The sequence below is a fragment of the Eptatretus burgeri genome, chromosome 2 (genome assembly GCF_056783735.1).
Source record: "Eptatretus burgeri isolate ZD-2024b chromosome 2, Ebu_testis_v1, whole genome shotgun sequence".
In the NCBI taxonomy this organism is placed as follows: Eukaryota; Metazoa; Chordata; class Myxini; order Myxiniformes; family Myxinidae; genus Eptatretus; species Eptatretus burgeri.
Genome location: NC_140962.1, coordinates 101,485,609 through 101,502,075, shown reverse-complemented (window position 1 = coordinate 101,502,075; position 16,467 = coordinate 101,485,609). Strand labels below are relative to the sequence as shown.

Below are 16,467 nucleotides of genomic sequence, written 5' to 3'. Positions count from 1 at the left end.
AATAAAGAAAATATTTGAAAAATAAATCTCATGGTCATACAACAGTTGAATACGTGTATTAAAGTTTATTGAGAGATGTAACCTGATACAAAGGTCGCAAAAAATGCCGACTGCTTTGCCTTATCTTGTGGAATGAAGTTCCTGCTCCTAAAAATGTACTCTGGGATTTATTTGAATAGTATGCGTCATTGCCTCCATAGCACCTCTCTGCAACTTTCTGGTGTGGTTTATTTATTTTATGCATGATTATAAACAATAATTCAAGTGAATTCACCTAAACCACTGTTTGCTTTCTTTCAAACAATAAAACCGAAAATGTAGTACTTGGCAAGATTTTTCACAAAGTGCCTTGTGTAACAGGCCCAATACATTTATCAGTAATCCTGCGACACTTTCACCTCATTGCAGTCCTCATGACTGACCGTGCAGAAAATGTTTCCGACCGAAACCTATCTGAGCTCAATATATGCCTGTTTATGCCATTTCCACAAAAAAAGAGAGATAAATAATCTTCTTCTCACCTTTCTATTTGACAAACGGTCACAAGTCAAAATCTCCTCCCCCGCTCATATCATCTGGATTTAGTGCCATCTCCCCTCATTTGACCTGTGTTAAATTAAGCCAGATGTCCTGGTCAATAAATTGACCTGTGTTGGATGCCTATCCCTGGAAATGGATGTGTTGGATGCCTATCCCTTAGCTCTATCCCTGGAAATGACAGCAATCCTCAACTATTTGTGTCATCTACATAGCCACATATCACCCAAGTGCTGCAGACTCAAGAAGATGCAAAAAATACAAGATAATTATCAAGCTGAGTCGATGGGCCTGTGACTGTCCCATCACAGACAGATCGGTGGTCTCTCTGTCTTCTCCCACCTCCTTTCTTGTCTTGTCGCCTCTGCTCTTTCCGTGCTTTGTCTCCTCCCTACCTCCCCCACTTCCACAGGTTTCTGCATGGTGAATGCGGTCTACCATCGACCCCCTTCTGGTGAAGTTCCCAAAATCCAGAATCAATGCTCACCTCCACTCATTCGTTCCTCTTTAGTCACCTGCCTCTGGAACCAACTTCTGCAGTGTCTTCAATCACATTCTCCCATCCACGGCATCAAGACAATTGTTCACCACCATCTCAGAAACCATGATCTTTTCTAACCCCATTAACCCTCCCCAAGCCCACCTCTTTCCAAGTGTCCATTTTTTCCTTCCTGACAGTTTGCTTTTGTATCCATCTTGTCCACCATCTGCATCCTCCCCTCCCCTTCATACTTACTCACTTCCCTTTTGTCAGTCTCTATTTTTTTTGTACCTCAGCCCTGCCGTTGCTGTCCCCCCCCCATCCCCTTTCTTTCTATTGTTCCTTTTGTCCTGATCCATTTTCGTGTTCTAGTTTCTCCACGAGCCTTGTATTTGTAAAAAAAATTAAGTAATAATTACATTCAGTATGTTATCATTAGACTTCAATGGAAAAGCCTCTATAAAGAGGGGGGAAAAAAGTGTCTGATTGCCTTGACCTGTGGAAAACGTAAATCATGTTAGTATCTTGATATGATGAGTATCTTCATTTTCGTAAGGATTTTGAAGGATATTTTAAATTTCCACATTTAATTGGTTATGACCATTAGTTTTGCCCCACAAATTTCTGTGGTACCTTTGTTGCTTCACTGCCAAGATTTTCTCAGCTTGTTTTGTTTGTATGTTTTCTGTTCATCAATGCCATTTCCAGACAGGATATGTAATCAAAGCACACCACTGAGTAATGAGTCTTCAAAACAGGTTGTTTCAAGATGTCCAAATTCATTATAGGAAGTTGCATTTTGAGCTGACACATTGCCCATCTTGCTCTCCCAGGCAGCCACGGACTTTTGCATGAACATGAATACTAAGGGGAACCGGCGGAAGCTTGTGCGGGCTCTCTTTACTGTACCGCGGCAAAGGTTGACACTTTTATTTTTTATTTTTTTTTGTACAAACACGCACTCGTCATTTAGTTAAGTAAGGTGCACAGTTACGAAGCTGAATTCCTTTTTGCATTGTCTGCACTGTCAAGGCTGGACCTGCTGCCATTTTTTGCACGTCTCGTGGCCACGTTGCACCCCTGCATGCCGGATGTAGCGGAAGACCTCGGTACCATGCTCAAGGGGGATTTTCGATTCCACGTATGTCATTTATTTATTATTTTGTCCCGACCATTCATCATTGCCCTGAAGGATACAGTTGTTTGGGGGATTGTCTGCTTAAGCTCTGTTTGAATTGTCATTGCAAGGTGCGGAAAAAGGACCAAATAAACATCGAGACGAAGAATAAGACTGTGAGGTTCATTGGAGAGCTTACCAAGTTCAAGGTTTTCCAAAAAACTGACACTTTGCAGTGTCTCAAGGTGTGTTTGACCCCTGTACAATAAAGCTGTCGTCCATGCTATCTCCTCTCCTGTTGTTAATAACTTGTAGCTTTTTTGGTTCCTTTGTCCTGCTAGCCTCCATCTACACCTGTGACGACTCTTCATAAAGGGTTCGATTCATTTTTGCACACCGGATGATACTCTGTTTGAAAATGCAGAGAGCTTGCGTTTAGCCTGCCTGACGTTTGCATTTAAACAAATAGCCGATAATGCAGGGACCCGAGGTTAAAATCCATATCTACTGTATTGATTTGTCTATTTATGTCCTTGTTCATATAAAGGTGCACTGATGTCTACTCATGTAGCTACATCATCTGCCTGAGACGCTCCAGCAATGTGCCCATCGGGCTTGACAGGATTGCTCAGAAGTGGCACACATGCTTTTACACTGTCTAGGTTAGGTTAGATTCTCAGCCTAACTATAAAATGTCACCCTGGTGTTTCGCAGGCAGGATGTTGCATCAATGAATGTGCTCTCCTTCAGAAGGACATTAAGCCAGATGTCATCCTGTCTGCTAGTAGTCACCTGTGTAAGTTAAAAATCTTCTCATAGGCAGGCCATTGTGTGCCAGTCACCTAACCATATTCTAAATTCCTTGCCTTATCTACAGTAGCAACCTGTCCAGGATTGGTTCTCAGCCACCAAAACTTTTCTTCAGACGACGTTAAAATTTTGCTGACAGCATAAATTGGTTACATTTGTGACCTAATCATGCCTTCTATGTTCCTGAATGAAAGCTGCGATCTTGACTGCCAGAACCCCTCCTCCAAGGATGAAGACTTTTGGCAATTTGGCATTCTTCAGATCTGCTCCTCCTGTGAAAAATGTTTTGATGATAACTTGTTCGGTAGTTGGAGTTTATACGTATCGGGTATTCTATGATGGGTGATTTGGATGTAGAAGTGTAACCTGTGTGGGAGTTTTGTGGACGAATGGGCAGAGAGCATTTCTTTGAATGCATGTCTGTATTTGGACTGGCAGGTAGGCCTAGAGGTACGTACATTTGCTGCTAAGGTGTCTCGCCTGGGTTTGAATCCCGACCCAGCTATAAACTGTCATCCCGGTGTTTCACAGGCAGGGTCATCCATCATTGTGTGTGCCATCTCTTGAATGGATGTTAAACGGGCGTCCCGTCTGCCGACATTAGTTTGCGGATGTTAAAGATCCCAGTGTTCTTTGTGAAGAGAAGGGGAGTTATCGCCGGCACCATGAACAAATTACAAATTCCTGACTTAATTACTGCTTGGAAGGCAATGGCAAACCGACCAGTATGACCCTGGCCAAGAAACTGCTTCAGCAACACCAACGCTCTGTAATACAGCGTACCCGTACATCAGATCTAATGTCTGTATTTGTGTACGTCTGGGGTTCCTCGACATCTGCACATATTGGAGCAGCGGTCAAATTTCCCTCTTTTTTTTGCTGATGTTGTTGCAGTTTTCTATGCAACTACATTCTTGGGGGGAGGGGTGGGGGGATGTATTTGTCTTCACATGACATTCATCCTTGTCTCCAACTTAGATGCTCTTGTCTGATTTTTCACATCACCACATTGACATGGCGTGCACCCTCTTGGAAACATGCGGGCGCTTTCTTTTTCGATCTCCTGAGTCGCACCTCTGCACGAACGTTCTGCTGGTAAGTTTTGGAGTAAGCAGAATGATGAATTGTATTGGGGGCCGTGTTGCTTGTGGCATCACACGAGTTGATGACATTCTGTTTCAGCTCGTTGAACATTACGTTTACATTTATTTACGTTTATTTACAGGAGCAGATGATGCGTAAGAAACAGGCGATGACGTTGGATGGGCGCTATGTGACACTTGTTGAAAATGCCTACTACTACTGCAACCCGCCTGTAGTGGAGTGCACCGTGCATACTGCCAGGCCACCCTTGCACGAATACATTCGCAAGTTGCTCTACCGGGATCTCTCAAAGGCCACCACAGAAAAGGTAACGTTGCCTCTCTTTTTTTTGTTTTTCCTATGCAGGACCTGTTTTTTTTTTTAATACTCCATGAACCCGACCTGCCAACTATGCCAAGAAAAAGTACGTACAATGCAGAAAGGTCTCGTGTTTACCATTGCTTTCCATAAAACGGTTTAAAATTATTCGGACCGAGCATCCCCAAGCATTCAGTTATCTATCCGAATGAAAGTGTGTGTGTGTGTGTGTGTGTGTGTGTGTGTGTGTGTGTGTGTGTGTGTGTGTGTGTGTGTGTGTGTGTGTGTGTGTGTGTGTGTGTGTGTGTGTGTGTGTGTGTGTGTGTGTGTGTGTACGTATCAGTATGTCTCCTCCATAACTCCAAAACTATGAAACCTAGCAGCCTGAAACTTTGCAGGCAGACTAAGACAACTCTAAGGAAGTGCAAGAGTGAAAAAAGTGTTTTTGGGTTAATTAAAACACCCCTTTTGAACATAATTAACGGCCTTATTTAATTTTATCCTTCATTCGGTGATCCTTGGCCACCTCGCTGTTTGGGGTATTAAGGCATTTCCTGGGTAACTTCGCTGGGGTCTGAAACTGCCATGTTTTTTGGCCTGCTCGACCATTCTTTGACTTGGAACAGGCCACAACGATTTCTTAACAACAGCTTTTTTTTTCCACTTTCCTCACTCATATTATCGAATGCCTGTTCATCATAGCTACGAATCGCTGGGTATATTGCAGTACTTATAAACACCTGGAGACACCAGCATTCGTGGCTTTATTTAATTTGCGAATATGAATAACCGAGAGAATCTCTTTAAACTAATCATTATTACAAAATATAAGCTCCACATTTGAAAGTATCAGCAGGTGTTAATTTGTTCTAAATCTGAAAAAAGTGTTGATCTGTTCAATTTGGATATTGCATGGGCATTTCCGGGTGCACAGTTTTATCGACGGCAATTGGTAATCGCTTGCCAAGCCAGTCGTTCCGTTGGGGTGCTTGATTGCTGAAGCCACTTACCGAGCTGCACAGTACAGTTCGTGTCCTGCTCGGGATGTTCAGTCGACAGTTACTCCAAGGTAGAGTTACGTATACAGCACACATGGGCATAGTACATATGGGTAGATTTGGATCTGTACGGACTCTCCGCGGGTGTGTGGACAAGCCATACCTGTTACGGGTGCAGTGGTGGTAAAGTTTCATCCCATATCTTCTGGAGGTTCGAACAGGTTTTCCTTTGTCCGCGCACCAGTTTCTAAAGCATTTGGATATCGGATTTGCTTTACAAAGGTTAAATGTTTTTCTTTGTGATTTTTCAAAGCAAAACATATTTGATAACGCCTAATTTCTGAGCCCTATTGACGTGTTTTCTAAATTACCGAGCCAAATTTTTTTCCACCAATCACACACAGCTGTTTACAAAGAATAATGTTTGTGAATATCTCCCATAAACGTCTATATAAATGTAACGTTGATGTTCGGTGAAGGCTACTCCAGGTTTCTGGGTTGTATACAGTACATGCTGAAGTCGGTTATCAAATGAACTTCAACCTGCCGATTCCCAAAAAGTTGCCTATATTTGGTGTGTGTGTGTGTGTGTGTGTGTGTGTGTGTGTGTGTGTGTGTGTGTGTGTCAGTGTGTGTGTGTGTGTGTGTGTGTGTGTGTGTGTGTGTGTGTGTGTGTGTGTGTGTCAGTGTGTGTGTGTGTGTGTTCACAAAGCATAACATATTCTCTCTGATTGCTCCCCTACCCCACCTCTCTGTCTCTGTCTCTGGACATATCCGGATGGTCGTTATGTACATGTGTCTGGACGGCGGTTATATCTGGGCGGGGTTTGTCTCCGGACGTGTCCGGATGGGAGTTTGTCTCTGGATTGGAGTTTGCCTCCGGGCGAGTCCAGATGGAAGTTTCTCTCCAGAAGTGTCCAGATGGAATTTTATCTCCAGACGTGTCTGGGCGGTGTTTATGTCCGGACATGTCCGAGTGGTGTTTGTCTCCGGACAGCTTCGCTCCGGACGCATCAGGGCGGTGTTTGTCTCTGGACTGTATTTATCTCCAGACAGGTACGGGCGGTGTTTGTCTCTGGGTGGTATTTATAGTATGACCAGTATAAAATGGATTTCAGATATTATTTTATTTCCTTCTTCACTGTTATTCTATGCAAAATCATTTTGATGAGACGGTATGAATCGTAATTGATGCTCCATCACACGTCTGCCTTCCCTTCCTCTCACCTCTCACAGCCTTCCCCCCTCCTTTCTCACTCTCCCTCCCTCCTCGTTTCCCCCGCCTCCTCTCTTTCTTCCTCCCTCCTCTCTTTCCTCCTCCCTCCTCTCTCTTTCCTCCTCCCTCCTCTCTTTTCTCCTCCCTCCTCTCTCTTTTCCCCTCCCTCCTCTCTCTTTTCCCCTCCCTCCTCTCTCTTTTCCCCTCCCTCCTCTCTCTTTTCCCCTCCCTCCTCTCTCTTTTCCCCTCCCTCCTCTCTCTTTTCCCCTCCCTCCTCTCTCTTTTCCCCTCCCTCCTCTCTCTTTTCCCCTCCATCCTCTCTCTTTTCCCCTCCATCCTCAATCTCCCTTCACCCCTTTCTATCACCCCCTCCCTCTTTCCCCTCTCCCCCCCATCTTGGTGTTCTCTTCAGCGAAGCGACCGGTGGAATTTGCTCGTGTGTATTATTTTTTGCTCACTTGGACTTTAGTCAGGTGAGCTTATGCGATCAAGCAGTCTCCGTCGGTGAGTGAGTCAGTGAGTCAGTCAGTCTGTAAACACTTCATTCATTATCGCTTGAACCAAACACACAATTTTGTTGAAACTTGGCCACAAGCTTCTTATCTAATGCCTAATGAAGGTTAAAAAGACCGCATCAAAATCTGCACTCATTAAGAGGTTTTTTGACCTCCCCAAAAAGAGGTATTTTCTCTCTTCTCCTAATCTACACACACAATTTTGATTAAACTTGACCAGAACCTTCATCACCAGTGATGTAACAAATTGTATCGACCGCATCAAAATCTGCACTTATTATGGGGTCTATGGGGGTGGTGAGGGTGTGGGGGTGGTTGAACTCCCCCAAAATAGGTATTTGCTCTCTTTGAAACTACACACACTATTTTGATGAAACTTGACCACAACTTTCATCACCCACAATGTACAAAAGTTTATCATCTGCATCACAATCTGCACTCATCAAAGGGGTCTATGGTGGGGGAGAGTGGTTTGATCCCCCCCCCCCCCAAACACGTATTTGCTCTCTTCTTGGAAACTACGTACACGACTTCGATGTAACTTCACTAACCACAACCTTCATCACCCGTGATGTACCAAAGTTTATCCACCACACCAAAATCTGCGTGCTCATAAAGGGGGTCTGCAGGGTGGTTTTTGACTCCCCGAAATAGGTATTTGCTCTCTTCGCCGAACTGCACACAAAATTTTAATGAAACGTGACCACAACCTTCATCACCCGTAATGCATCAAAGTTTGTTCACGGCTTTAAAAAATCCAGGCTCTGAGGAGATCTGCTGGGGGTTTGAGTGAGTGTTGCTACTGATCCAGGTGAGCTTCAGGACAGGCGGTCCTATTTTTATTCTTTTTATCCTTTGTAAATGTATTTTGATTTGCGGGACATCCTTAAAGCCCCCCATCTTAACAATGTGGCAGTTAATTCCACCAATTATATATTTATTATCAACTGTATGATGGAATTTATTATCAATTGCCTCAAATTGCCTTAAAAACTAGAATGGCACTTGGTACAATGCACACCTCCACCAGCCTGAACAGTTTCCGTTTTTTTTCACTGATAGGCCGGATCTGGATCCAGACCTGAACCAAAATCTCATCGGCTTGTTCTTGTCATCTCACCATCTCATTTGCCAAGTTTTGTCATGTCAAAAACCTTTTGAAATATCGTGCTATTTATCATTCTTGGTCCTTTCTCTCAATGGTGAAGAATTACTTGGATTATAAAATTCTTCAATCTGGATCCAGATTCAGATCTTCACCAATATTGAATAACTTCGTCCTTGCCACACACCCATCCTGTCCACCAAGTTTTGTCCGAATCAATTCACAACTTTTTGAGATATCGTGTTTTATATACTGTTGTACCCCGCTATTCACGGATTTACTATTCCCAGACCCCGTGTATTCGCGGGTCATAAAGTATGACTTGATTTGACATTTGGGGGTTTAAAAAACCCCCATTTTTTTTTAACACTTCAGGACGTCTCCGAAATCCACCTGGGAAATTGGATATCAGCCAACATCACAGCATTACATGAAAAAGGTGCAAAAATGGATCCCCTTAACTATAGCCCGATGAGCTTACTGTACTTGCAATCATCGGCAAGTTCATGGAACTCATCATCACAGTTGACATAAAATCATTCCTTTTCTCCAACAGCCTCATCTCAGATCATCAATTTGGATTTAGACCTGGTCACTCTACCTTAGACGTGCTGTTTCTACTCTCCCAGCAAAGATGGAGTGGAGGCCCTCAATATACAACATGACATCTTGGCCGTCTCTCCAGACATATCTTCAGCTTTTGATACAGTCTGGCATCCTAACTTGCTCTCCAAACTGTCTGCCTCTGGAGTTAAAGGCTAATTACATTCTTGGATTGCTGACTTCCTTCCCTCTCATAGACAACGTGTGGTTCTCAACGGAACACTTTCACCTCCTCTCCCTGTCAAGGCTGGAGTACCCTAAGGTGGTGTTTTGGGCCCCATACTATTCCTAATCTGCATCAAGATCTCACTGACTCAGGAAAATCCCCTTTATCTCTTCACTGATGACTCCACCCTATGCTATGACTTCTCTCATCCTTCTGACAGACAGGCAGCAGCCTCTTCACTCTCCTCAGACCTTGACAAAATCACAAACTGGTCAAACACAATTTTGTTTATGTATCCATATTGGCCACCCTTTGTGTTCTCCCTGACCCATCATATCATGACCTGGACCCTTTGTTTATCCATCTCCGACTACTTTCTTATTTCGCCCTGCTGTTCCCTTTGTTATGTTGTGTCCTGATTTGTTCCGTGTAGTTGCTCTTCCTCAAGTCTCGACCTTCGATAAATATATAAAAGAATGTATATTTTTTCAACAAAAAAATCAAAAAATACCTGACATTCGCGGCATTTTTCAGGAGCGTATCCCATGTGAATAACGGGGTCTGACAGTGTACAGTAGAATCTGGATAATAAGCGTACACGTAAGTATATGTGCATGGGAAAAATAAGCGCGTTTTATTTCTCCATTAAAAATAAGCGCATATACAAACGTCATCGTAAGGAAGCCTGGTGTTGGCGCAGTGGTTAGGGCAGTGGCTTGGGATCCAAGAGGTCCTGAGTTCAAGCCCCGTTGGGCCACTGAATGAATACACCAGGGGGTTGACTCAGCCTGTCATCCTTCCGAGGTCGGCGAAATGAGTACCAGTATACTGGGCCGGTGTATACCCCGGTTAAAATAGGTGTACCATATCCCTGTGTCGTAAGAGGCGACCAGGGTTGCGTCAGGAAGGGCATCCGGTGTAAAACATGTGCCAAATCACTATGCGGATGATACGGATGATCTGCTGTGGCGACCCCTAACGGGAGCAGCCAAAAGAAGAAGAAGAAGACAAACGTCATCGTAAGGCTTTGAAAACTGAAAATATTATCAACTCAAACCCTAAGTATTTCGTGTTTTACTCGTACATAAACTTGGTGTCGAAATTTTTTACATGTCTGGAACTGGTACTTACAAGAGTTGTACATTCAAAACAACGTTGTTCATCAAAGGTTGTAAAAGGGTGTTTTACGACACTTTCTGATTAAGGGTCGTAAAACAACGTTTTTCATCACAATCAAAATGGCCATGCCCATGGGCGTCCGCAGGGAGGGGCAAGGGGGGGCTTTTGCCCCCCCCTGGAAAATCAAAAATTTGAAAAAATTACATGGAAAATACAAAATGAATAAAATAACGTAAACATTTCTCAACAGTTCATTCAGTTAGAGCAGGTTACTGCTCTTGGAACAGGAATTGGAGCCGTCAGGGATCTCTTCTGAAATTGTCAATGACTGTTATTAGCTCGGTCTTCTGGCTGTTCACTTTGTCGCGGTGGACACTTAGCATGCAGAGGCCAGACAGATGTTTATCACTCATCGTTGATCTTAACCAGGTCTTCACCCTGCGCAGTGTGCTGAAGGACCTTTCCACTGTACATGATGTTGCAGGCAGAGTCAGTGCGATGAGGATAGCCTTGCGCACAGCAGGGAACAGAGTGGTTTGCTTCACCAGCTCGATCATACCCAGAGTTGTCATCCAGTGGCTTATGCTTCTGCACGTCATACCACGCTAGAGCTTCTTCTACAAGGTTGTCAATGCCATTCATTTCCTTGACAGATGAAACGATGTGCTTGAATTCATCTCTTTCTGTTTGCTGCATTTCTCTCGGATGTAGTTCGAAAATGTGAAAATATGGCGTGTTACTTTCATCAAAGCGACTTTCCAAAGACTGGATCAAGGAATCTATGTACGGGACATAGATGGTGCGGCGATAGTACTCCTCAATGGAGCCTCCTACATTCGGCCGGTGGACCTGGCGTGCGCATCGCCGAGGCATAGTCAAGTTTATGCCAAGTTCTTCTGCCAAGGTTTTCACCTCAGGGATGACATCTTCTGAGAACACACGGTCTGCACCATCCCGGTGAGCTCGGAAAGCCTTCATCAACAGGTCGATGTGATCTCGGACTCCCATCATGTCCATGTCGACTGCCTGCAGCTGTTGGGTCACTGGCTCCAACATCGCTGAGTACTTCGCAATGATCTTCAGACAGATGAGGAACACTGTGGTTCCTGCAGCACACCTCAGCTGATACGCCGTCTGACGCGTACTCTGTGACTCATGCTGGTTTGCCTCCAGTTGTGCATAGATATCACAAAAGTTCTCTGAAAAGATGCGGATGCTTTTGTACTTTGCGCTCCATCTGGTTTCACACAACAAAGGTATATTTGGAACCAGTCTCCTGCGCTTGGGACTGTCACGGAAGAATTTAATGATAGATTTCACAGTTCCAGTCGTATTCCTCACATCTGCGACAGAATTCAGATCATGAACCACCAAATTCAGTCGATGTGAAGAGCAGTGCACTAAAACAGCTTTGGGATAGGTGTTCCTGATACGGGCCTGTACACCATTGTCTTTTCCTGCCATGGTTGAGCATCCATCGTAGCCTTGGCCGTGGAGCTTGTCGAGGTCAAGACCAATTTTTTTTCTTGGTCGATGATAGTATCTGCAATTGTTGCAGCGTCCACCCTCTCCAGTGGAATGAATCCAAGGAATTCCTCACGTATGGTGGCTGAGTCATTCCGTTGTTCCTGCAGCACAACAAATCGTACTCCAATGGACAGTTGCTCGGTGCCTGATATGTCAGCAGTTTCATCTGCAATGATAGAGAATCCATTTGATTAATTTGCAGCTTTCACAGTATTGTCTCTTACTACTTCTTCAGAGAGAACTATCAGCTCGTTCTGTACACAAACTGATGTGTATCTCGCATTTTTGCTTGCGCCCTCCATGTGATCCTTCAGGACCGTGTCCCCTGCTTCTATCATGAATCGCAGTCGGTCACAGAGGCTCCCTGATGTACTCTCCTTCCCCCTCAATGCAATGTCATGGCTGCAGCAGAACAGAATGCTGGATAGTATGGGGAACAGTTTCTCTCGGTTTTGAGTGACTGCTTTGTTGACTGCTCGGTCCATCTGGCTCACCATGGTCAACTCTGGCCTTTGCACGGTGGTGAGGAAATTGTTGGCATCTTGCAGTGCGCCTTTGTGCCAGGAGGAAAGCATGTGCTTCCTCGCGCACTCATTGAAGTCTTTGTATTTAACAAAAGGAGTCACGATGAACGCACCCATTAGACCTCGGTGCACTGGTTGAGGGAATAACACACAGTATTTGCACAGAGCACCTTTCAAGTGACTTGAGTGGGCCAGCCATGGAGAATATTGGTTTATCCACATGTGGCAGAAACAGCGGGAGTCCTGTGAATCGTTCTGATGGCTGAAATCAGTTGGTGGGACGTATGTGCTCATCAGGAGGTCATATCTTCGATTATTGGTCAAATGTTCTGTGGTTTTGACGTATGATCCAATGTCCAGATGATGAGGCAAGTCATTGGCCACTTTCGGAAGTGGTGTTTGGGGTGGCATCTGATTGGTTGCTGTGAGTAACTGCTCGTGATGTCCCCCTCTGCGCTGCTCTGCTGGTTCAACATGCGTCTCCGATGTACCCGGGGTGTCTTGATTGTTGTCAGTCATCAGACTTACGTTTTTTAAAGAACCTCCTGATATCCATTTCACATTCCTGAAAAATAAGAAAAATGAGGTTAACATAACAATACAAATTTAATACACTGGTCTTCCCCAGACTCTATAACAATCAAATCAAGAGCATTTAGTTTGATTATTTTGTATAGAATCCAATGTTGAAAATTAGCATGAGTTTTGTTACTGAAATAAAATAAATAGCCGCAACACAGAAGGAATGAACGAAAAAAACACTATCTTCCACGCCAAATATCGTGACATTCGATCAATCGTGTGTCTTCTACCTGGAGAATTGTTAACATTTTGTTCTGTTATTTACAGTAATCTTAGAAAAAAGATGTCTTCACATTTCACACGGCGATCTCAGGATAACATTGCCCCCCCCCTGCATTTTTTTCTGCGGACGCCCATAGCCACGCCAGTGAAGCGTCGATCACACAGCCCGTGAAAAGAAGATTGAGATTATCGTGTTTTACAACTCTTGTAAGAACCAGTAACAGACGGGAAATAAATTCGGACTTAACCGGAGTGAAGAATGAGTAAATTGTTCAGTGAGAAAGGTTTGAAGAAGATAGGGAGCGGAAGACGGGCCTTTTACCCGGACATGGTGAACAAACTTGTTGCGGAGTTTAAACGGATACGTGCTCGAGGACTGAAAGTGTATTTAATATTTGTTTACGAGGTACGGACAATTGAAATTGCAATGGCATAAAAACTCACGCCGAAACAGCCATTCTGAAAAAAACACTTACCATTATAAGTGCAGGTTATGGATTTTTGAATACGTCTCATCGCATCTGGAAAATATGTGCATACGTGTTACACAAAATCTAAAAATCGGCGCATATGCTCATATTATCCAGATTCTACTCTGTAGTTCTTATCCCGATCACTCAATGGTGAAGAATCACTTTATAATTCTCGTATCTGGATCTTCACCAAAATCGAATCATTTCACCCTTGTCGCACACCCAACCTCTCCACAATTTTGTTTGAATGCGTCCACAACTCTTTGAGATATCCTACTCACAGGCAAACAAACAAATAAACAAACAGACAGATAGGGATGAAAAATTAACCTACGTCCACCTTTGGTGGCGTCCACCATTGCAGGTATGTTTCAACTTGTAGAGAATTTGTTTCGATACCTTTTTTTTCCCACACCTGTTCCTACACAGGTTCTGCGGCAGATCCGCAAGCTGCCGTGGGCGGACGTGGAGGTGAGGCAGTACGCAACACGTTGCCTTGTTTCCATGTGGAATGTCAAGTACAACAACATACATTGTGTGGCCAACCTCCTGGCAGGCTTGGTACCATACCAGGAGAGTCTTGGTGTTGCAGTGGTGGATGGAGTTCTGGAAGATGTCCGACTGGGCATGGAGGTGTGAGAATTGTTTATGCCTCATTGTGCTTATTCACATGTTTTTGTTTTTTTCAAACCTGCTTCATGTAATGAGCATTTATCCTAATAGCTGTGTGTTGTTCTGTCCAATTCTCAAAGATCAATCACCCAAAGTTCAACCAGCGGAGAATCAGCATAACCAAGTATCTTGGCGAACTCTACAACTACCGCATGGTGGAATCGGCTGTGATCTTTCGAACCCTCTACTCATTCATCTCCTTTGGGGTGGCACCTGATGGCAGTCCCTCTGTCCTCGATCCACCCGAGCACCTTTTTCGCATCCGGCTTGCCTGCACTCTCTTGGACACCTGTGGGCAGTACTTTGATCGTGGATCGAGCAAAAGGAAGCTCGATTGCTTTCTGGTGTACTTTCAGGTCAGAGGCTCTTCCCATCTCTTAGTCTTCTGATTTAGCTCGTGCAAATGAATTTTGATGCCTCGAATCTCGACACTCGTTTCTTCCTGGGCTCGGGGTGTCTTGTTCGTCATCCAAAACAAACTTGTGTCCTTCTGATTGAGAAACAGATACGATGAGGAATCCTCTACTCGCTTATAAATCTCCTCCTTTGCCCTCTTCATAATGGCAATATTCACAAAGATAGTTGCACTTAGCAGTGATGGAGAAAATTGAAATTTCAAACCCATTTTGCTTCTAAAGAAGCTGATATCCCACACATTGTAATGTGAGTATAAGGCTTGCTATTGAAAAAATAAAAATAAATGGAAAACTGTCAAATTTGCTTCCATTGTGAAATAGCGAGCCAATCGTTTTGCACTTGGTGTTGGTGAGGTTAAAGGGTCCACCTTCACCATTTCCGTGCTTGTACATTCCCGCTGCAATCTACGAACGTGAAAGTATAACTGTAATCTGAATTATAACTGGAATCCATCCATTGGGACCATACTCTGTGTTGAGAGTTGGTGCTGCCTCAGCAGTCTCCTTGGCTATTGGACACAATGCTGGACGGGTCGCCACTCCGACACAGTGTACCAGCATGCTGGCACTCATTTTTGCCGACCTCGGAAGGATGACAGGCAGAGTCAACCCCACCTGCTTTTGTTCAACACCCGAGTGGGATTGAACTCAGGATGCTAGGATCCCAAGCCCACCACCCCAACCATTAAGCCAACGTATATGTTTATCTGTCTTTTACTCTGTTCCTTCAAGGTCACCACATTGATTACCTTTTCATCGACCAAGACTTCACGGTACATTTACTAGAACCTTTGTACGTGTGATCCAATGACAAACTTATACAGCATGAGTGGAGCGCTCAACCATTCAGGAGCTCTGATTAGCTGAGCACACCCCATTGGCTGAGTGTCTTCCCCCAAGTGAACAGCAGTTCAGATGTTAGACGTCCTTTTGTCTTTTCGCGTTCGTCTTGGATATTGTCACATGATGTATAGGGTGCATACACTTTTGTTGCTCACACCACCCTGTACGAGTACACCTGAGGCGTGGCCCCAAGATAGCTGAATGGTGATTGGACGAATTTGAAACCGTGGCATGAAAACGTTAACTGTCGCACTTTTGTAACGGCTTCCTCTTTCTAGCAAATCGACGGCGCGAAGAGAAAACGTCCCTGTGCTACAAATTGAAGTTTTGATCACAAGGAAACTTGTGGCTATAAATGCACCATTTATACAGCAATCATACTATATCACTTGAGAAGTGTTAGTGTGTGTGTGTTTGTTTGACTTGATAATATATGCACTCTTGAACTATTAGACAGATGGAATGAGTTGAAAAGTGGTGGTTGTCCTCATGGCATTCACGGGGGAGGATTTGGGGGTTAAAAAAAAAAAATCAATGTTCTGGGGGTGGAAGGGGGAGGAGAACCCCAATTCTCTCTTTGTAAATAAGTATGGCCACTATTGAAATGGATGTAAGGTCATTAGTACCAAGTCTGCAAACACTACAGAAGGATGAGCATAAGATAAGCAAAGTAGTAAGTCTTCAATTGAAAACTGAAAGGAAGAAAAGCAACTATTAAGAATGGCTCAATGGAATCGAATAAGCAGTTGAGAGTAAAATCACATGACATGGTCTTTAAAATGTTCTGGACATCTGGCGAGACGAGAACGTTTGGTGTGCAATGTGCTGGAAGCTCTGTCTCCCATTGTAGGATCTCCTCCGAAAGTGGAACAATGTGCGACGGAGGCTCATTCTTGCTACGGAGGTGCCTGTGGTTACGACTGTATATGCCCCTCTGGAGTGGTGATGACATAGAAACCCGGTATATGGTGTTTGGCTGTAACAACCGCAGGCTCCCATGTCTTGTTGTGTTGTATGCAAATGCTGTCCCCCAGCACTAATGGCGTTGGCTCTTTGGCGCTTTGGTCGTAGAAGTGTTTAGCTCATTCCTGTCAATGTACCAACAAACGCTATGTATTAGCCGGAACATGTGGTTCCAGG

The 16,467-nt window shown here is 44.1% G+C and overlaps 1 protein-coding gene across 11 annotated transcripts in view; it reads left to right on the top strand.

Annotated features, from left to right (window-relative positions):
• UPF2 (UPF2 regulator of nonsense mediated mRNA decay) overlaps positions 1-16,467 on the top strand; it is a 78,196-nt gene that overhangs the window by 29,497 nt on the left and 32,232 nt on the right. For all 11 annotated transcript variants that reach the window (XM_085870514.1, XM_085870511.1, XM_085870504.1 and 8 more), the window contains exons 8-14: positions 1,852-1,937; positions 2,051-2,159; positions 2,267-2,380; positions 3,924-4,040; positions 4,171-4,356; positions 13,826-14,029; positions 14,149-14,424. In XM_085870514.1, the coding sequence (XP_085726640.1) occupies positions 1,852-1,937; positions 2,051-2,159; positions 2,267-2,380; positions 3,924-4,040; positions 4,171-4,356; positions 13,826-14,029; positions 14,149-14,424 (1,092 nt within the window). The remainder of the gene's footprint in view (positions 1-1,851; positions 1,938-2,050; positions 2,160-2,266; positions 2,381-3,923; positions 4,041-4,170; positions 4,357-13,825; positions 14,030-14,148; positions 14,425-16,467) is intronic.